Below are 21145 nucleotides of genomic sequence, written 5' to 3' on the forward strand. Positions count from 1 at the left end.
GTATGGCTCCACTGTTACAAAACACACACACTTTAAAATTCACCAGCCACGTAGTGAAAGCCACGCAACAGCAGCAGCAGCAAATTGGACGTACTGCAGTGCATCAAGTGTTTTTACAGTCCACACAGCCCCAAAACACAATCGCGCAGTGACATTTGTTTCAGGAAAAAAGTGCAGTGCTTTAAAGCAAATCTAACAGTTTTGTTACACAGATGAGGGAGAATCCGAAACATGACCTTTTGTAAACTTAGGTTTTTACCTTTTAATTCTGAAAGTGTCTTATTGAGCAAGAGCTCATTATGTTGAAAAATAATCCTGCAGTTTCTTGAATGTATGCATCAGAAACAGTGAGACAGGTCGCTATGCAGGTAGTTGGGATCTTTAATGATTGTCCTCCTAAGCCTTTCCTTGAAGCACATTATCACTGGAATAATAGCCATTTGCTTGTTGGTCTTTGTCAGTGGAAAAAGACTAAAGAGGGCCAGAAAGCGGCACAAGGCCCCTTGACTCCCTCCTGCTCCAGCATGCTGTTGCTGTAGCTGTTGGAGTAGCTGTGGGACACAAGCAATGCTGGAATAATCGATGCAACGAAAAACACCAGGGTTAAGGTGTCGTATGTGATCAAGAATGCAGCAAACTCAAACAATACTGGTTCCTTTGACCTTCAGCTTTTTGTGTAAAAAAACTAAACACGAGAAGTTAGTACAGCCAAGCCTGGGCTGTTGGATATAAAATGTTTTAGATGTCTGACGGCAAGCCTACCTGTCAGTTCTGCTGGCTCACTGTGTGTGTAAGAACTTAAGCTAACAAAATAGTTGACTGTGTCTGAGTCTCTCCTTCTGCAATGTTTGCATCAGACGTCTCCTATCTGTTCTGACATACAGCTCCTCAGAGGGAAAGGTACACAGGGGAGCCACAATTTTCAAGATATACGTTTGTAATTTACGGAAAGAAAAGCTCAACGGTTTAAGTGGAAGGAATGTTCCATCCTTCTCTTCCCCGTCTCTCCATCTCTTGCCTTTTATCATCTTTACTGTCTCCCAGGTTCTTATTTTAGTCTAAATTCTTCCATTATGGCATCATTTAATATCCTCCCATTATGGCATCATTTAATATCCTCCATGTCCTCACCTTGATACATTAGAATCTGCTTCTTCAAGGCTTTCTTTTTCCCCTTAGATATTTCTTTCAAACTCTCCTTTTCTTTTCTCTCCTTTCTTTCAGAACAAGAATAATGTGATATTGAATCTTCTCTCACTTACAGTCACCGTTCTTCTTTATCTTGCCCACTTACCTACGTTGATTATTAAATTAATCGTTATCCTTCTGACCTCCTTCAGTCAGGTATTGGCAGCTTATATTGCACTTAAATCAGATCAAAGAATTCTAAAGTTGTTGGATTTTAGGTGATTGTATCATCCTTTATACCGATAAAGCCTTAGCTCATATTTTACATACTTAAAGTTTGACAATAACAGTGGAAATACTTTTAAAACCTGTATTTTACTATTCATCAGTCTCACCTTTATGAACTAGAAGATGAACTAACTGTGTTTGTGTGTGTGTGCCTCTGTTCAACTGTCATTAATGTAGCAGTACATGAGAACTTTTTTCAAATAATTGTTTTATTACAGGGCTTGATATAAAACAACCACGACTATACTTACTATAAATACACTGATAAATAACAACGAATGGCAGAGTGACAACATTGTGAACAATCGGCCTGAGCAGAATCACACCGCTTAAATTACCATTCACAAATTAAACCAAATATATTTACATACCATAGCCAGCTCAGCCATATGTACATTGGAAAAGCACACTGTTGCACAAGATCATTTTCTGGGGGGTTTTATAGAAACCCCAGATGTCCAAAAGAAAAACACAGAAACGAGTAGACCGAAGGTTAAGCAAGTCCTGTTCCCTAACTGTTTGATCCACAGGGAGTCTAACTGGCGACACAACTTTACATTTTAGCGTTTTTACATACATTTGTTAAACATCCCATTAAATCCAATTCCCTCTGGTATGGGCGACACTACTTTCATTAAGTCATCATTAGCTGCTCAGAAGAAATCTCATGTCTCTAGTAAATGACCATTTCCCTTTTATAAGATGCTGATTATCATCAAGATTGAGTAAAATAGGACATTTGAGAATAATACTTGATGGTCCTAGAAAGCTTGATGGACTATAACTTTCCAGACTGGAAGATGGAGAAGTGACTTAGGAAAGGCACTGGCATCGGTTTTCATTTCAAAGTCAACTTTGGAGCTAGTCATAGCAACACTTTTAGAGTCTTAATTCCCCGGCGTCTCTTCCTCCTTCGTATTTTACAAGGCACTGTATGTCATGGATTCCTGGTTCTGCCTTTACAGGCTTTGTTTATGGGTAGATAAAGATAAGGAGGGGCACTGAGTTGCATTCAAAGGGAACTGAAGTGCTGTGTTTCAGTCAATCGGTCGGATCATAAGGCGGACTGACTTAAGGGAGTAGAACCCTCCTCCATAGTCTGCCCAGAAGATCCCATCCTGAAATTTGCTTCGGTAAACTCCCCCGCTGTACCACACGCCATTCAGGTTAGTCTGGCCACATGAATTGTACCACCAGCCACCCTTATGGAAATGGGCGCAATTACCTAATAGAGAGAGACACAACATGACAAAAAAGATGAGTATAAAACCCTTTGATGTGTCACTTTACTACCAGTTATTTAAAAAAAAAAGCATTTGGAATTCAGCTTACTACTCCCCCTTACCTGAAAATGCATCCTTGTCGCGATCCAGCGTGGTGAACTGTTTGCCGTTGTTGCTGCTGAAGGAGTCCCCGGCGTTGCCCTGGTAGGTGCCGAGCCTCAGCCGATAACCCCCGCTCTCTGGCTCCAGGTGGAAGCTGCTGTACTCGGCGTACACCTTCTTCCCCGTCCAGTCCTCCAACTCTATCATCAGCTTATAGTCGCCCTGCTTCCCCAGGTTGTAAATATTTTCCAGCCCAAGCCAGTGTTCACCATCTATGTTTCCAAAGCCTTTCTGTAGGGGACAAGCACCACAGCATGTTCTTTCTCATTCATTGTCAGTTGTGGTTTCATGTAAAAATGGCATTGCAACGTAGCGTAAAACCAATAAAGTTCTGTATTAATACGAGTAAGTCGACACTGAGTGAGCCAAGTGGTGAAAGAACAGTTTTCTTTTTATTCTGTGGTTACAGAGCGCCTACCATGTCCAAAAAACATAAACAGTAAAGCTGAGTGAGGTTAATAAGACTTTCTAGCAGGGTGCGGAGTTTAAAGGAGTCTGCAATCAAGTCAAATGAAATCAGATCTGCTTATTGTTGAGACGATAATGTGTTAAGGTTATGAACCGTGGTTCTCACTCAAGACAATTATTAAATGGCCGGGGCAATTAAGATTTGGCCGCAGCTGGATGGAGAGTTGACTAAAGCTAAATGCAGAAAAACATTTATGTTCCTGATTTAAACAACATGTTAGTATTGATTTCTTGAACCATTTCCATATTTTTTTAAGAGGAACCTTGGAGACCTGTCAGGCTGTGACTGTTTTTTTTTTTTTAAACGTATTTGTCTGTCCCCTGCTTTGTTAGTTCCTGTATCACATCTCAATCACAACATTTGAACCATTACAAGAAGAGGTTGAAGAGATCCTCCCCAGTAATGTTGAACTGCGTTTCCTTGTCAGCCCACTGTTTCTTATATTTCTATGCAGATCCCTGGCTCTAGCTCTTGGCTGGGATTTCAGTGTGAGGAAATCCCCTGCTAAGCTGTTTACATTGATGGAGATAGTGCTTGCTTAGTGGCCCCGATTTGAACTGCTAAAAGTGGGTCGCTTAGGAAATGGGAAAAGAAAAGCTGTGAAATCAGTTCTCGCTCCTACTTAAATATATTTATTCCAGCCATTTAAACCAGGAAGAGTCAACACTTAGGCGATACAATGTTATGATATCTCAAATCTCATCGATATCAGCCCTACCTTGTAGTTGTCCCAGTTCCGAAAGAAGTTTACAGAGCCATCTCTCCTCCTTTGCAGCACAGTCCATCCTCCATTGTCAAGGCCATGTTCACACCAGGCTTGTATTAACCGGTCACTGCCATCGGTCTTAAGCAGGTACATCCCACTGGTGGTGTGGCCTGACTGCCGCACCTGGAAACAGTCTTTGAACGGACCTGTGGACAGAAAGAAGGTTGAATACAGACACGATTTGACAACGTTTGTATTTAAGGGAATCCCTATTGTAAAATCACAATTTTCTCACAATCTATTGTTATAGGGCAACTTGCATTATCATTATATTCCAATTATTCCTCTGTTTCCTAAGTATTTGGGGATTAGTAGTTCATGATTCTTTGCTCAACTAGTAAAAAGACAGTTTTGAACTAATAACTTAAAATATTTTATAGGTTGTATATCTATATTTTTTGTAACTCTAGTTATGATTCCTACTAAAATCCTCCATTGAAAGATTTTATTCAGTTTGAGCTCACTGAACAAATATACTGTACAGTTCCTTGAGTTGAACAAGATGTCTCGTTTTATTGCATATGCAAAACTCATCATCATCAAGTCTAGCAGTTCGAGACAGCAGACAAGAGGAAAAGGGAGCGAACGTAAGGTTTGACTGGATGTATTGTGGCCACATTCTTTTCAAAATACCTTTTTTCTATTACAAAGTTATACAAAGAGATGTTAGTTACAAATGTACACAAACATACATGTGTACATTTTCCTTATTGAATGAATATTCACTTAGGTTTAGCCTTTAAATTAGGCAATATGGTAGCGCTGCACCCAGAGCTGAAGCCCAACCCACCATATTTCCTCTGTTTTCCCCTGTGTGAATGTGTATTAAACCAGCATGAACACCGGCATTGTGTGGGGGGCCTCCGGGGCCTAAAGGTCCATGGAAGATGGTTTTCTCAGCTGAGTGTAGGAGCACATAGGGACCCAGTGTATTGCCCTAGCACAGATACCTAAAACTCCCCAGCACAAGCTTGTATTTTTCTTGTAATGATATGTCTTCATCAGACGTGTCAGTGAGGGGGTTCTCTAATGTATTCCCTCTTTTCTCCTTTCCTTTCACTTTCTTGTTAGGTTCTCCGAACAGAGCTTTTACGGCTTGGGGTTCAAAATAAATCTGGTAAACAAGCCATAATGGTTGAGAAAGGGCTTGCCTGGACCAAACTGTGGTCAGGTACTGTGTATTTTTACAGTTTTACTATGGTCGAAAGCCTAATAGTGGTATTTGGTGGCTTGTATTTGGGGGGATGAACTTTTCAATTTTTTCATTTATATACATTTAACAGAAAGGACAAGTGTACATCCGTATCAGAAGGAATTGGATAAATATGTTGTATGGACACAAGATGTAGAAATATATATTTCTTTCCTAAAACTTTACACATGATGGATGATGCGTCAGCCAACAAATCCGATATGATCCTTCTCTGGCTTTCCGTTGCTTCTTTTGGTTGTAAATACATTAACGGGATCCAGATTGAAAGCTTTGTTTAAGTCATTGGTGCACTGATACTTCAGCTTCTCTGAAGACCTCCCTCTCAGTTAGAGACCATTTCAAATATTAATATCTCCCATGGGTGCTATTGCTTCATTGTTGTGGTTGTTTCCATGGTACCCAACCAACACCAAAGTACATGGACATTTATTTTTATTTTTAACCTAAAATATTTTGTGAGTGAACGCAGTGAATTTTAAATTGGAGATAATCTTGCTTCAAAGTCAGAAATTTTCAATCTCTGTGAGATCAAAAGTACAGCAGTCTCTCCTATCTGATTTGACCTTTTGCTGTCCGTCTGAAGTGTGCTCCATTAGTCTAAACCTGGCTCCTTTTTATGTCTTGCATAGACTTACTGTAAATCTGACTAAATCCTATGAAGAAGCTTTATATTACTGTTCTCTGATGTATTTTTAATGCAGTTCAAAGAGGTCTTATCTGCATCCCACCAATTAAGTACACATGCTCAGTACTGTACAGCCAAAGGAATGTATGATTTCACTGCCTTTACATCATGCCAAGGATTAGCCAACAGTGCCTCAGCAATACCAACTTCTGCCAAACATTACGTTCTTAATAGCACTTGGTCATTGTCCTAATTCATCTCACACACAACTTACAAAGAACAATTGCCTTGTGTTCAGACAATTATTTCTTTCCGCATCCCATTCCAAGTTCAAATTAGTACTTACCATCAGAGGTAAGTGTTCCCTGTGGTGGTGGTGGGTCAATCCCAAAAGGACTTGCAGTAGGGGATTCCATGCGTGATCCTCTAGGAAAGGCCCGGTTGTTATGGTCTCTCTGTATCTCATTGGTGAAACGGCTGTTAACTGGTAGATGCTGCGGTACCACCTGTACCAGGGGGGGAACAACAGGCAGCTCACCGCGTCCCGCAGTCCTCATACACTGCTCCTCCAGTGCAGAGATGAGAATAGACTGGTTGTTGACCACTCCTGCCATTGTTGCAAACCTGGACTCCAGCTCCTTATACCTTGAAGCCAGTCGCATCATTTCAGAGGTCACATTGAGGACGCGGTTTTCCAGCTGGGCCAGCTCCAGAGAGTTGTCTCTTTTCCTGATGATCTCATGTAGCAGCTGCATGTAGAGTTGGGTCACCCTGGAGTTCATGTTCCTGCTTTCCTTCCGCAGCAGCTTCATCTCATTTACCAAGTTACCATCCACATCCACCACCAGGTGCAGCGTCTCAATCTCAAGCCTCTGTTTATTAAGCACCTCCCGCACATCTGAAATGTCCATACGGGTCACTCGGTCCTTGTCTGGCTCTGGGCCTGTGGTGCTGGCACAGATTGGACCTGTTGACAGATGTGAAATACATAGGAGATTACCAGGAAGCAATTTGGAGTTTTGAAAAGCAAGGATTTGTTACATGAAATATATTAGGAAAAACCAAAGGTATATGACATAAAATAAGTTATCCTTTGAACCTGTGATTCTCTCCTCGGGCACAAGGAAGGTGTAGGAACACTTTTTGCCATCAGGATCGATTGGGGCTCTTTTACTCCTACGGAGAGTAGGCTCTTTGGTCCTGCGTGCATCAATGGAGCTCCTGCAGAAACCTTCCTCCCAGAGGGAGAGGCAGAGCAGGGCACACAGGCTCCACACCAGCCCCTGCATGCTTCTGGCTGGTTAAATGGATAGATGGACAGCTACTGGTGCTCCCTCCAAGTCCCCCCAGGCCTCCCTGCAAGAAAACAAGATCTTAAGCGTCAGGACCCTGAGCAGACAATTCTTTGTTTACAACATTTTACAAAAGGAATATTAAAAGCAGGGGTGTTGGATGTATGCTGTCCCAGAGTCGAGGAACTAGCTGTCGGATGCTTTACGATTTTAATGAAAATGTATCTGACACTTTTTTTTAAATATTCACAGACAATCAGTTATTCTTTGGAAAAGTGCTCACTCGGTGTTTAACCAGAGTTGTCAGGTCATTGTTTCACATATAGTTGTTTATGTTAAAGAACCAAAGAGAGAACACATTTGCCCACAGGACGAGGTCTGCTTTCTGTCTCTGGTCGTTCTCCGGCTGACAGACACCCACATTTTTTTGAGGTCCCGTTGGCTCCCCCCTATCAAAGGCCCATAACTTTAAGTTTTTGATTCATGTCCTTAAGTTCCAAGCATTTGGTTGAAAAGGCCTCTAAAAGGGATCAAGCCCTCCTTTCCTGCATAGATATCTGACATAAATTGACCCCTTCTTCTGATTTGCAGTTTCCTGTGAGAGCAGTTAAATGTTCTAACTACTGAGCACCCACTGCTCCACCTGGCTCCATAAATTAACCCATAATTTATGGTAGGAGTTATTATTTGTGTTTCACAAAACACATAATTAGGCGTCGCTACAAGGGTAAGATTCAATACAAGGAAAACAGTTTGTGTAGAATTGTTTTCTAATCTGAAGGGTGACTGCCGGCACTCCCTCGCCTCCTATCCTTGCTGATGTTAGCTCTGTTTCTCATCAGTGCACAGTGCTCCATTTAACACCCTGTCTTGGGCATGCAAAACACTCTTTAGTACTCCACTCTGTCACTCTTCATCCAATCTTTACTTGGTGCCACGTCATTAAGTCCTACCTCCACCCTGAAACTCAGGCCCTTTGTGTCCCATATGATGCCATTGTGGTTCTTTAGGAATTCTGGCAATTCTGTCACTTGGAACAATATCGGAAAGGGACAGAATTACAGCTCGTACTGGAAATCTCGCTGGTATGCATAAGCTTGTGTGTCCATCGGTATGATTAAATACCGTGCGTGCATGACTATCCAGAGACGTTATTCTTTTTCAGGACCATGTGTTTTTCCAGCAGCCGATGTGTCTGACAGCGTAACCAGGTACTGTATCCTTGCTGACCTCGGTGAGAGATGCTAATGACTTTAACAGCAGCGTCAGCAGTATCGGTTCTCTCAACTACGTCTTCTCTTCCAGACTGGCTTCCTACTGTCGCTTGGAGCTCCATAAGTGTTTATATCCAGCATCATCCACATCGAGTATGAACTGGACAGGCGACATTACAGCTCATCCATCAGCTATCACCTCCTTCATCTATTTCTTGTTATACTTTTATTTTCCGTCTCCTCCACTCTATTCTCTCTTTCCTGTCTTCTGGAGTCTGATGTCCTCTTGGTAGGTGGTTCTGAGTACGAAGGGGCCTAGTCCCTTTCATGGAAACACAACATATCAAAGACATTCCAGGGAACATGGAGAGGTCACCAGTGTGTCTTTAAGTTTACGGCGCTTTCTCAGAACAAGCAGAGCGGCTTCTTTTTTCTACCCCAACATACCAAAATTGAACCCTGTTGAAGTGCTTGGGGACTGGGAAAGCCTTTGAGTGGAAAATGGTGGTCACCTATGGGAATAAAGATTCATGCAAATGAATGGGGCTTCGCATACCTTGTTTGCAGTCAGGAAGTTGTTTTTGCTGAGATTGGAAATGTTGATTTCCCTCTGCAATCTCATAGCTTAAGGGTGATGCTTGTACAGATCAGTGCAGCTGCCCTACTTGACCAACTATATTGGGTTGTCAGAGTTGGAATGGGCCATTATTCTATGAATAGCATCAGCAACTTTTCAGATTCAGCACAAATACTAAAAGTCCACGCATGGCTGACGAGAAACCACTTGGATGTTTCTCAGCAGGCTGCACTTAAAGGTGGGGTAGGTCATTTTGGAGAAACCAGCTCGAGTGCGCTAGAATTTGAAAATACACAACCGGAAAACATCTGCCACTTCCTTACAGAGCCCCTCCTCCAGCACACACGAACGCGCACATGACCAATGAGGGCACGAGATAAGTTTGTGCACAGATGGAAGGCTGACAGGCAGGTAGGCCATCCAGTTACTTTAGCCTGGCCGGCTAAAATGATTGGTCGTGCTTTTTACAGTACTACGGCTTCCACAGATGACATTTTTTAATGGATTTTTTGTCAAAGCACTTAAGATATTCATTGCTATCTGGATGTTAAGAGCATTCCATGGAATATAACAAAAAGTATATCTCGAGCCGGTTTCTCAAACTTACCTACCCCACCTTTAAATTTGAAGGACCCGTCTGTTACTGAATCTCATTTAGGTTACAATAGAAGTACTTTTCAATTCCTGTATTTATGACAAGTTAATCCAAGTAGAGAGGATTTACTATATGCTTTGATTTATTTCCATGTTCTGTAAAAAGACTACTGTTTTCTTTAAGCTATCATTTACTAATACTACATGTCTGTGGTGTGTGCCTTGGCATGAATAAGCAATCTTCCCTAACATTTTGTGGCTTGCGTGTTTATTTAGCTTGAAATGAATTGTAAGGTACTCAAGAAACGTAACTCTTAAACAGAATCAAGAGGATCACTGATCTATGAGCGCAGATACTACAGAGACAGAACAAGGGAAGGAGATGAGAAACGACAGTATTTAAGGCTGACACAAAGCACTCGGATTTAAAAAGAAAGCACAGACGACACTGGATTGAAGATGGAAGATACTTATAGGGATAGACAGTGTCATTTTCCACTTCCTGGCCAGGTATGAACTTAAGGCAGCTTCTATCATAGATTGAAATACTCTTATCCCTCCTAAGCCTTGAAAGATTTGCACTCTTTCCTAAAATATTTTCCTCTTTCATATTTTTGTCTACTAAATTACTTTCCTCTTTGTTTACTTTCCCTTCGCTTTAGAATACTTTCCTTTCTCTTTGCTTTTTCTGTTTTGTGTCCTCTATTCTCTCTCCAGGTCTTTTTGTTACAGCCAAATCACTTGAGCAGCAGGCTGAACATACATTTGAAAGTCACAGGCTGTAAAAAGTAGAGCAAGTAATGGATATTTAAACCGATTATCTCTTCAATTTGAGTAGGATTTATTACATTTCTTATTTTCTCAGCCCTACTGACAAACAGCTGTTAAATTCTGTAACATCCATGTGAAACGTGGAATAAAAGACTTGCACTGGGCCCTTTACTTTGCCTATATTTTGTCATCAGTATGAGCTTCCCAAGTGCACTGCTGGGTCCTCACCACACTAATAGTTATAAATAGCCAGCAGACATATAACAGTGTCTTTTTAATTGTTCTCATTTCCCTCTGTCTCTCTCTCTGTCTGTCTTGGCTATGGTTTACTTTAAATTATCGTCATGGCTGTGGCACAGTTTAAGAAAAGGCTGTGCTTATTTGTGGCATACTTTTGCCCTTTTTTACACTCGATAAAGCCCACAACTATTTCTTAATGGGTTTGTCTTGCTTAAATTATGTTCACCCCAATCTCACACTAGAAGTGTGCATATAGTGAGGACACTATATTTTTTTGTGTGGATGTTTTCACTTTAATGATCATTAGCTTTGCCCCCAAGTTATTTTCTTCTGCATGTCGTCAGAGAGGAAATGAGCAGAGAAGTCATTAAGCTGGACGTCTGCTTACATTACTGCTGGACGGGAGAAATGTGTTTTGCCACATTGGTTAAACAGTGTAATGGATGTTGGTTGTTATCTCAGAAAGACAGCCATATGTCTCACTGGTGGCTTCAGGTTACTCCGTATGAAGTGCACAGACGTGATCTGAGACAGAGCAAACTGCTTAATTAACGAATTGATGAACAACCTTTATAAACTGCTTCTATGGGAAATTGGCTCAATGCAGGTTTGTGCTGTATGTCACTGTTTATACTATACTTATACATACATAACCATACAGGCAAATTTAGATCTCTCTTAAACAGTTTCAGCAAAGAAATGATCAATATAACATTGAAGAAGGTAGGACTGCTGCCGAACTGTTATGTGAATTTGTATTCGCTAGGTCTACCTAATACACTGGCACAGTTTATATATGTACAATATATATTACAGTCGTAAGAAAAGGAAAGTCAGAAAATCCAATGCCATATTTTGTCTTTCTTGATGCTTTGAACTGGCATAAAATGAACACAATCGGGTAGGATATGTTGTGATGATGTGCCATTATATATTGTGCACTGGACCGTTCATGCATGTTTCAGGTGAGAAGCATAAACCAAAGCCCACAAGAGTGTCACATTTATATTCAGGCTGTCATCATACCAGAAGTTCTGTTTGACTGTTGCGTGGGTTTCAAAGCTCTCGGTCTCCTGCAGTTTTCACCAGTCTCTTGCTGGAGACAAATTATTTATATTTTTATAGCCAATGTATTTTCCAGCCTCAAAATCCCTAGCTTCCACTCCTACATCTGGCCCTCAGACTTTCCCACAACATGTCCAAAATGCCCTAAAACACACAACACATCACTGGTCAGAAGAAAGAGAGAAAAGTAAAAACAATCCGGGGGGGGGGGGGGGGGGGAGTGAAAGAAAAGAGAGTTAAATAAACTGCAGCACCGCTTTACATGACAACATGGAGTGCAGCCAGAGCCTTTTATCCACACATGATGTCACCGGCGGCCACTGTTTTAGAGTTTCATGACCATTCATATTATTTTTCCCTCAGAAGCACAAAGTGACTCCTTGTTTTGTGCTTGCTAAAACAATTGGTTACAGAGCCACGGGTGGGAAAAAGAAGAAAATCTGACAGCTGAGAAACCATCTGACTAATTTGTAATAAAGGACAGATTAAAAAGGAGAGCAAAGAAATAGCTACGTGAGGTTATTGAGGACAGAGGCTGTGAGCACAGCATGAGTGTGGAAGTAGTTAAAGTGCTGACATTATGAAACAATTAAAGAGAACAACATTACACTCTTAAAGCAGCTCTAACAAAAACAAGGAAAAGTCATAAAATCCTCATCAGCAAAATGGAAGAAAGCTAAGTGTGATTAAATCCTGCTACTATGGTGGAATAGGAAAAATATATTGAACAGTGCATGTTGGAAATATTAATGGGGAAAGGTGGATACAAAGATATAATGGGATTTTCTCTGTTTGATAACTTGAATAGTATTTGAGACTGGAGCCCTTGGGTAGATTTAAACAATGAAAAATGAGGTGGAAAAACAAAGACGTTTTGTAAGACTAATTGTTTTTACTTAAAAAGACATTAGCCTGTGGTTAGAGCCAACCAACCCAATAAAATAAAGAAGTAGTTTCTGCCTCCTGCTTTCTAGCTGCCGAGTTGTCTTCCTTCATGATGCTGTATTACTTAGTGGGGAGACCCCAAACACCCCTGAGGCCCCACGGCCCCCATCTGTTTTCTTTCCTCTGTAGTGAAACTCTAAACATGTGGGCTGATGTTGAGGGTCAGAGGTCTATATGCGGGATTAGGGTGCAGCTCCACCCTTCCTCTGCCTCAACCCCCCCACCCGTCCGCTCCACAACCCCCTGCAATCAATCGCTCTTTGTGAAACACGGGGTCCCCCTCTTCCTCAGCACAAACATAAATGCACAAACACACACCTCTTATGTTCAAGCTATCCAGAGTTCATATAAGGCCGCCTCTCTCTGTCATACTTTGCCAAGATAAGGGCTCTCCAACACCCTCCTCCATCGCAGAACAAACACACAGCCTGTCCATCAACACAAACACAACTCTCATTGTGCACAAACTCACAATAATATGTGCAGGCGAAATATTAATTTGTGCCTAAAATCTGCCACAGTTTACCGCAGTAATTTATTGCACAGGCTAATAGATTAGCTGGTACCTTGCCAGCTCAGGTGGCTTTTCTCTCTGATTGAATTATACTCGTAAAGGGACACTTGGCTTCAAACAAACACACGCTGCGGCTAATGTTTCACGCATTGGAAAAGAGCTGGAGGAGGGTCAGGGCAGAGAGGAGAGCCGGGAGGAGGGACTATTAACATTTTACAGCATTTATACAGATGTTTGTTTGCCTGGATGATGAATATTTTCAGTGATTAGGAGATCACTCGTAACCATTCAAACTCTTTCTTTGGTTTTGTTCTGCCCTAAGTGGCACCTCACCTTAAGCTCATACCTCTGACTGCACATGCTTTGTATTAGTTGAATTGGCAAAGAAGAACACATAAATTCAAACAAATACAGGCTCATTGCCCACTGGCTCTACTTAGTTACATACCTCCACTTCTCTTGAGTGTTTGTCCTGACGTCCAGCCTGACCTCTTCCTCCCTACGGTGACCTGTCTGTTCAACTGTGTCCAAGCTCTCATTAGGGAGATCCCAATTAAGCTTCACAGTGCAGCTACAGACTTGTCTTTCTTTGAATGTTTGCGACAGCCTTGGCTCTTTTTTTCTTTTTTTTCTTTACCAAATCCACCAGCGCTACAGGCAGCACTGTGGTGTATGATGTAGGTTTGAGTTTTAAGAGGTAGACTATGTCTGGCTTGTTTTGCTGTGGTTGGTTTAACCGCATGTGGTCAGCAGTGTTTTCAGACAAGCCCATGTCTGTATCCAGAGAGTGTGTTATATGTGTCTGCTTCTATATGTGTTCTACTGATAAGATCATCTGAGGCTGTTTCTGTGCAACACACAGCCTCAGGTCACATAGTGAGATACGATTGGCCCATCACCTAAAAAACACAAAATGACTGTTGCTGTCTGATTGAGCTATCAATCTCCTGCTGCGTGACAACATAGTGTGTGGCGGGACAGCCGGGGGAGGGCAGCGGTTAGTGGGCTCCGACAGCTGACCCATACACTACCTGACCGCTATTTATTGCCATGTCCTGGGAGTTTTAAAAAACGTAAAATAGGAAGGACATCAAACAGAAAGTCTGATGTGATTTACAGTCACGGGTGAGGGTTAAGAGAATGGTTAGTTTATGTTTGGGTTGGTTGTAATGAGCCATTTAAAGCTTTCTCCCAGACGCAGGTGAACCAGAGTGCCAAGCTTTGACCCTCCAGCACAGAATGTTCTAGATATTTCTCAGACAGCTGCTCCCTCTTTTCTTTATCTTTTCAGTTTTTCTTTTCCAGGCTGAGTTATTATAGGTATTGCTATTCTGATTTATTACTGTAAGGGAAAAGCCAGCAAGCTCATGAAATGTTTTCTTAGCCTTTTGCCATCTCTCATTTAATACCTTTTTCTCCAAGCTTTTTGAAGCTCAAAGTGTGTGTGCGTGTGTGTTCTTATACTTGTGTGTGCGCTCAGTGCTGTCCTCGCTCATGGTCGTTTACAGCATTCACAGATGTGGCTTTGTAGCGAACAGAATATTTTCCACGGATCCCACCAACAGGCCATGAATGTAAGTGAAAACATTTGAAGATAATTGTGAGTTGCTGATATGGAAGTGCTCCAGATTGATGCTATTAAGGTTCAAAGCTTTTGAGATCATGGCATTTCAATGGCTGTCTCTTATGTCCATGGGGTGTATGAGATCGAGGATGTGGTCAGGGTTGGATTACATTGTATCATCACTCACCCCTTCAACAGACTTCTCAAAGAAACATCTTAATAACTTTTAAGGAAACAGCAATTTGTTTTCTGTGCATCTCAGTGATCTCCCGACCCCCAGGCGAGGGGAAGCATGTGCTGAGAGATATGTCATCACCTCATTAGGCGTAACATTATTGATCTAACCCTGATTCCACCAGGCTGACTCGCCTCCATCCCTGCACCCCACCAGTAGACCAGCTCAGATGGTGCTGTATTAGGAAACCAAAAGCCGAGAAAAAATAAACAAGCCTGGCTCCAGAGCTCAAATCTCTCCATCAGATCGGTCTCACTAGTGTGTTTTGCTGGAATGCCCTACTTTCATTTCTCTCTTTACTCTGTACCCTTTAGTTTTCTGTTATTTGTCAGATCCGGCATTTTGTAAATGTTAGTTGCATAATAACACCTCTACTTGTTCCAAAGGAAAGCAGTCACAATGACAACATCATTTTCAATATTTAAGGCTTTTTCTTTACATTACTATTTTCGACACAATGGAAACTCTAAAAGCACCGTACTTAACAAATCGGTTCCTGTATTTTGCCACCGCAAATGGCGTTCTCGTGCCTTTTTAACATCCGATACTTCTCATAAGCTACAGGTCACATGTGTTTGAATTGATTCAAAATGATGATGATTTCAGCATGCTGTACACAGTATATTGCAGGCCTCAGAGTCCAGAGAAAAGCCAAAGAAGCGTTGCTAAATGTTTCTGTCTGCAGCCGGAGCCTCCAGTCACGAAACGTCCTAACCTCTCCAACCTCTCAGCCAGAGCTCTCGCAGCTGCCCAGTCACACACACATACTGTCATGCCGACACACACACGCACATACTCCAAAACAAACTTGAAACAGAATTAACAGAGGCAACATTTACCTTGTTTTGTTACCAGTAGTGGGGGTGTGTTTCCTTCAGTTATAGTTTCACGTGTGTATTGTTTTGTGTCTTCACCGAGCTGCAGTGTTTAGGACTCATCTCTCTGTCTCTTTATCCCAGTCTTCTGAGTCGCTCCTCCTGTCCTGCAGCATGAAATCACAATATGAAAGCTTTTTTCTTTTAGCTAAGGCCCTACTTCCGAAAGATGCGCTCCTCTCTGTGGACTCAGCTGTCCTGGGGCCCGGGCTGGGGCATGGTTCAATAGCCGGCCACTTCCACAGACTGAGCCTTGACGACTGATGCCTTGAGTTTTTCACAAAGGATGGGGGAGACCAGTAGAGGGAGGGGAAGAGGGAAGAGAGGGGAGGAGAAGGGGGATGTGGGAGTTTGAGATTGCCTTTTTTCTTCCCCTCTCAATTCTTTTTGTGGCCAAGCCCACCTCTGATGTCACTCTGATGGAAAAAAGAGAATAACAGAGCTGCCTCATTAAGTTTACCATTCTTAACAATAACCGTCTTGGTTCTAATATAGAAAAAAAAGTGTGTTCAGTGAAAGGAAATGAGACCTGCTTGAAGTGTTTGTGCCGAGTGTGGGGCACAGGTAAACTGCTTTGACAACCCACATTCCCCTCTTTCTCTTTGCTTTTCCCTTTCTGAGTGGGAAGAGCGGATTGTAATGCTGCCGAGGTTTTTGAGCAACTTCCTGTAGCGCTCTTATGGGAGCAGGAGAAAAAGTAAGGCAGATAAAGACAACTTGGGTTGTTATTGGAGCAAAATCCTTGCTCCGGGTGCAGTTAAGTGTGTCTGGTCCTTATCAGTGCTGCCATTTACTTTAATGTGTTCAGCTTAGTGAGACATGGACACATATTTGAAAGATCTTGTAGGTTACTAGCTTAAAAAAACAGATGGAGGAGGATGTTTTCTTTCACATTGTGATCACATTTCGCACATCTTCCCTTTTTAGGTTTTTAATTAGAGTTTTGTACACGATTTACCACATGTGAACACACCTTAACAACTGGTCCTCTGAGCACGCAGCTGTGTGTGTGTGTGTGTGTTCCAGTCAGTATGGATTTGTGCATGACTAACTGCTGTTACCCCTGACATGCTCTCAAAAGTGCAGCTCCAGTGGCTAAGCCTTCAGGATTCCTCTCTTCCTCCTCTTCTCCACATCTCTCACTTCCCCCTTTACAGCTGTGTCTCTGAAAGTCTTGTAAACGGCTTCTTCTGCTCTCAAATTCTCCTTCTCTCTTTGATTCTAATCAGGTGGTGTTGTATTTGTGTTTGAGTGTGCGTGGTATCCTGAAGACAAGCGTTGGCCCTTTATCTGCTGCGTCTGTTGTTGTTTATTTGTACATCTGTGTTTAGGCTCTGCGTTCACAATGTTGTAAATGCCTGTGTATGTGCGCACATCTGTGAGTTTAACACCACTTTCCAAGGGAGAGGGAGGGAGTGTTGGTGTTGTGTTGTCTACTGTGAGATAACTCTTCTTGCATCTGCAGTCAATCTCAATGGTGGTGTGTGAAAGAAACATTTAGCATGAGAGAGAGAGAGAGAGAGGAAAATAGCACCATCAGTTCACTTCTGAAGCTTGTTAATATCTGCTTTCAGAGCGTTGGGAAGGCGCTCCTGGGTTTGTCTCTTAATGTTAATATTTATGTAATGAGAGGCTAAGAATCTCAGCTCTGCTACAAGTCTGCCAAAAAGAGGCAAGAAGAAAGGGAAGAGGAGAAAAGAGGGATGGTCATGAGTTGGAAAGGCTGAAGAGAAAATCAATCATCCACTCAAGGCAATACTTTAGATCCATGGAGAACAAAAAAATACTTGCAAAAAGAAAAGCTGTGAAGAGATCTTGTGAGTTTTCAAACAAGCAATCTGTGCTTACCAGCTGGTGTTCATTCCTAGAAATCCACAGCTGCAAGGCATCATGAATCCAGGAAAATGTGTCCCCGGTGTCCATCCTTGTTTGTGTTTATGTGTTTACTTTGTAATGAGCCAGGGTTTCTGTGTTCAGGGAGGAAAATCCTTGTGTCTCCCAATGGTGTTTCAAATAACACCCTTAACAGATGGACGCTGTCCTCATTTGGCTTGCACAGGGGCACTTGACTCTCCAAAATATGAGAGGAAATGTGAGGAAAGCTGTGTGTTTCTCCTGGTTTGATTTAACATCGAGCATCTTTTTCTGCTGCTTCATTTCAGGGATGTACCTGTCCGATCTGACATATGTAGACTCAGCCTATCCCTCCACGGGAAGCATACTGGAGAACGAGCAGAGATCAAACCTGATGAACAACATCCTCAGAATCCTATCGGACCTGCAGAGATCCGTTACCTACGGTAGGTTTTACACAGCCACAATCACTGGATGGTAATGTGCAAAAACTAGAGAGCCCAGGTTTAGTGTGACAGTTCAACCCAGAATCAAATAATTTTTTCTCTGATCCAAAGTAATATTTATAAATCTAGATTGTTTAGTCAGAGTTGCTGAGTGTTTGGTATATCCAGTGTAGAGATTTAGCCTTTTCTTGATTATAATTTCACTTGATTGCGCTCAGCTTGAGGTTCTCAAAGGGCCAAAATAACAGCAATGTCTCTTTCTAGAAATCATGACCCTGTTAGTCGTGAACAATCCACTGACTTTTTGTAAAAATGTTCATGTAGGAAGTATTTTCTTTCTACAGGACTATACACCCTGACCAATTAAACCAATTCATATTCCTTGACATGCCTGTACCCCTCAAGCTTTTGTTTTGTTTGTTAGTAGAATAGTAAACATTCAAGTGTTATTACATGGAGAAGGTCAAAAAGAGATTATGAAGGGAAAATAAATACTCTTGGTAAAACTTAGCTCAGGATACAGGGATAGTTTGAAGTAAAACTGTAATTAGTTATACACTTTTACATCATTAATACATTGTTTAATACATCATGAAAACATTCTGTATATGTATTATAATGTTTTTCATTTCCTCTCCTCTTACAGATGTACAACTGTTGACTCATGTACAGAAGTATCTGAACTCAGTCAGGTACATCGAAGAGCTGCAGAAGTTTGTAGAAGACGACAATTACAAGTAAGATCTCAGATGGACACCACGCTGTTGCCCATTCATCTCTAATTTGCCGTTTGCTGACTTTCACAGTTCTCGTCTGTCTTTCCCTCTTATCTCCATAATCAATGAGGATGAATTCACTTTAATGGTTTTTATCAATGTTTCTTATCTAGGTTGTCACAAAAGATTGAGCCTGGCACCAGCACACCACGAGCAAGTGCCACCAAAGAGGATATTGTCGGTAAGTTTCTCGTAAATGAAGAATCAAACCAGTTTATCATCTCTTTTCTCTCTTTTCGTCACGGTAAATAAACTTGTCCTTCCCTCCCTCTTCTACCTACAGGCCATGAAGCGTCAGCATCTCCTCTCTGTGGCCGTAAATGTACGATAGCAGCTGAAGGAACCAAAGTCCCAGCCACGCCGCCCTCCCCCAGGAACCTCCTGCCCTACGGACACAGGAAGTGCCACAGCCTGGGCTACAAGTCAGTTTTTATTTTAAGTTATTTTTAGGTTAAAAAAAAAAAAACTGAAGTCATAATACATCAATCCTATAGTAGATCATAACGAAAGATGATGCCCTGTAAACCACACAGATCCTACAAAAACAAGTTGTAATAATATTTACTTCCTCCTTTTTTCTTCTGTGTTCTCCACCCACATAGTTTTATCCATAAGATGAATACAGTAGAGTTTAAAAGTGCTACGTTCCCCAACGCTGGGTCTCGCCACCTGTTGGACGATAGTGTGATGGAGAGCCACAGTCCCACCAGAGTACATGCCGAGAGCTCAACTCTCTCCAGTGGTATTTCACTTGGTAAGACAAACACGTATAAACCTTTTACCATGTTGCACAGTTTATATGTTCTGTGACATGTTGCATCATTTTTGTGAATGATTTGTATCTGCACACAGGGAGCAGTGAGGGCTCTGAGCTCAGTGAAGAGGTTTCTTGGCCGGCTTTTGAGAGGTAAGGTTACAACGTCTGTGTGTGCAGTGTTTTTTCATCACATCCACATGTTGAGATCATAAAATACGCCCCTCCCTGATGTGATTGTATGATTTTCCTTGCTCTGCCCTCAAGACACACAGCTATGCAAAACGATCGTCAATAAAAACTTGCCGGGTGCTGCCTCGCTTTCAGCCTTGCAGCCAGGGCTTTCATGCCTCATCCCTCCACCGCTGCTCTCAGATGCTTCTGCGGCAGCCTGAAAGTTTTAAAAACTAAACGGTTCAATCCCCTAAACAATAGTCCCTCTGTGCCAAATGTCTGGAGCCACACTCGCTATTTGAAGAATGATCTGGCTCTGAAAATCATCTGAACCGTCTTTCCAAATAAACATTTCTGAAAACTGTTGAATAAGCCTGTAAACACATATTCATCAATATCTCCTCTAACCAAATGACCGCCCCTCCATCCAGCCCTAACCCATGCAATCAAGGCAAAACAACAACAACAAAAGACCCTCATAGCCCTAACAGTGTCCCGTGCCCCCTATTCTATCCTGTCTTATCCTATTCTGAACAGGACTCGGTTCTATCACTCTCTGGGCCCAGTGACCCGTGTGGCCCGCATCACCTACAGAGGAGTCCTGAGGCCCAGCAGGTACACACATCCCGACCTGAACCAACCTGAGCTCAACCAAACCCTCTCTTATCTTCACTTCACGGCCCTCAGCCCCTGCTAGGGGCCGCTGTGTGCTGGTGCTTAGAGTGTGTGTCGTGCTGGGAGAATCTGGTGGTGGGACACGTGTGAGTGAGGTGGTGAAATCATGAATCAGGTGGAGGGCAAAGGATCTGTGCGGGTCATGATTTTACATCTTCTTGCTGCTTACCATCAATCTATAATCCATCTTTTGAGTTCTTACATTTCTTGCATGTCTGCTTCACACACACACACACACTGAGAGCTTATGGTCAACCTGGACTTCTTCTTGTGATAAGTTTACAAGATATTTCACAGCCTGGAGCTCAAAATGAGTTTCCACAGTCACACGGAGCTCCATGTGTTACTGGAAACAAACCATGACATCCTCATTCACCAGAGAGACAGGAACAGACTCTTCAGGATTATTAAAGCCAATTCTCATGGACGTTGCATATAAAAGTGTCCCATGTGGTTAGAGATGGGTCTCCCTCTGCCTCTGTTTCTATTTCCACCAGGCTTCACTGGGCTTCCTGCTCTGATCCTCCAGACGGACACAATCTGCACACCACCTTGCCTTCTTCTGCTCCTCTCTCTGCTCATAGCGTTCAGATTTATAGCTGTGAAATTCAGTTTTATGGAAACAACACAAGACAGTTGATGTAGGTTTACTTTCATGAAGCAGAGTTTAAGGTGGCTTTGCAGATTGTGTCTGCCTTTACTAGTA

At 42.2% G+C, this 21145-nt stretch overlaps 2 protein-coding genes across 4 annotated transcripts in view; one reads left to right on the top strand and one right to left on the bottom strand.

Annotated features, from left to right (window-relative positions):
• ralgps2 (Ral GEF with PH domain and SH3 binding motif 2) overlaps positions 1 to 21145 on the top strand; it is a 66890-nt gene that overhangs the window by 42812 nt on the left and 2933 nt on the right. For 2 of the 3 annotated variants that reach the window (XM_034147580.1, XM_034147581.1), the window contains exons 10-16: positions 17923 to 18060; positions 18707 to 18797; positions 18950 to 19017; positions 19120 to 19258; positions 19439 to 19590; positions 19689 to 19743; positions 20302 to 20379. In XM_034147580.1, the coding sequence (XP_034003471.1) occupies positions 17923 to 18060; positions 18707 to 18797; positions 18950 to 19017; positions 19120 to 19258; positions 19439 to 19590; positions 19689 to 19743; positions 20302 to 20379 (721 nt within the window). The remainder of the gene's footprint in view (positions 1 to 17922; positions 18061 to 18706; positions 18798 to 18949; positions 19018 to 19119; positions 19259 to 19438; positions 19591 to 19688; positions 19744 to 20301; positions 20380 to 21145) is intronic. The other variant, XM_034147582.1, reaches the window with a different exon arrangement.
• Positions 1608 to 16024, bottom strand: angptl1a (angiopoietin-like 1a). Its single transcript, XM_034147583.1, has 6 exons — positions 15725 to 16024; positions 6974 to 7230; positions 6221 to 6841; positions 3989 to 4182; positions 2762 to 3032; positions 1608 to 2641 (listed from the first exon to the last, which is right to left on the bottom strand). Exons 2-6 carry the CDS (start codon positions 7161 to 7163, stop codon positions 2454 to 2456), a joined length of 1464 nt encoding a protein of 487 aa, XP_034003474.1. The 5' UTR covers positions 7164 to 7230; positions 15725 to 16024; the 3' UTR covers positions 1608 to 2453.

The sequence above is a fragment of the Trematomus bernacchii genome, unplaced genomic scaffold (genome assembly GCF_902827165.1).
Source record: "Trematomus bernacchii unplaced genomic scaffold, fTreBer1.1, whole genome shotgun sequence".
Taxonomy (NCBI): Eukaryota; Metazoa; Chordata; class Actinopteri; order Perciformes; family Nototheniidae; genus Trematomus; species Trematomus bernacchii.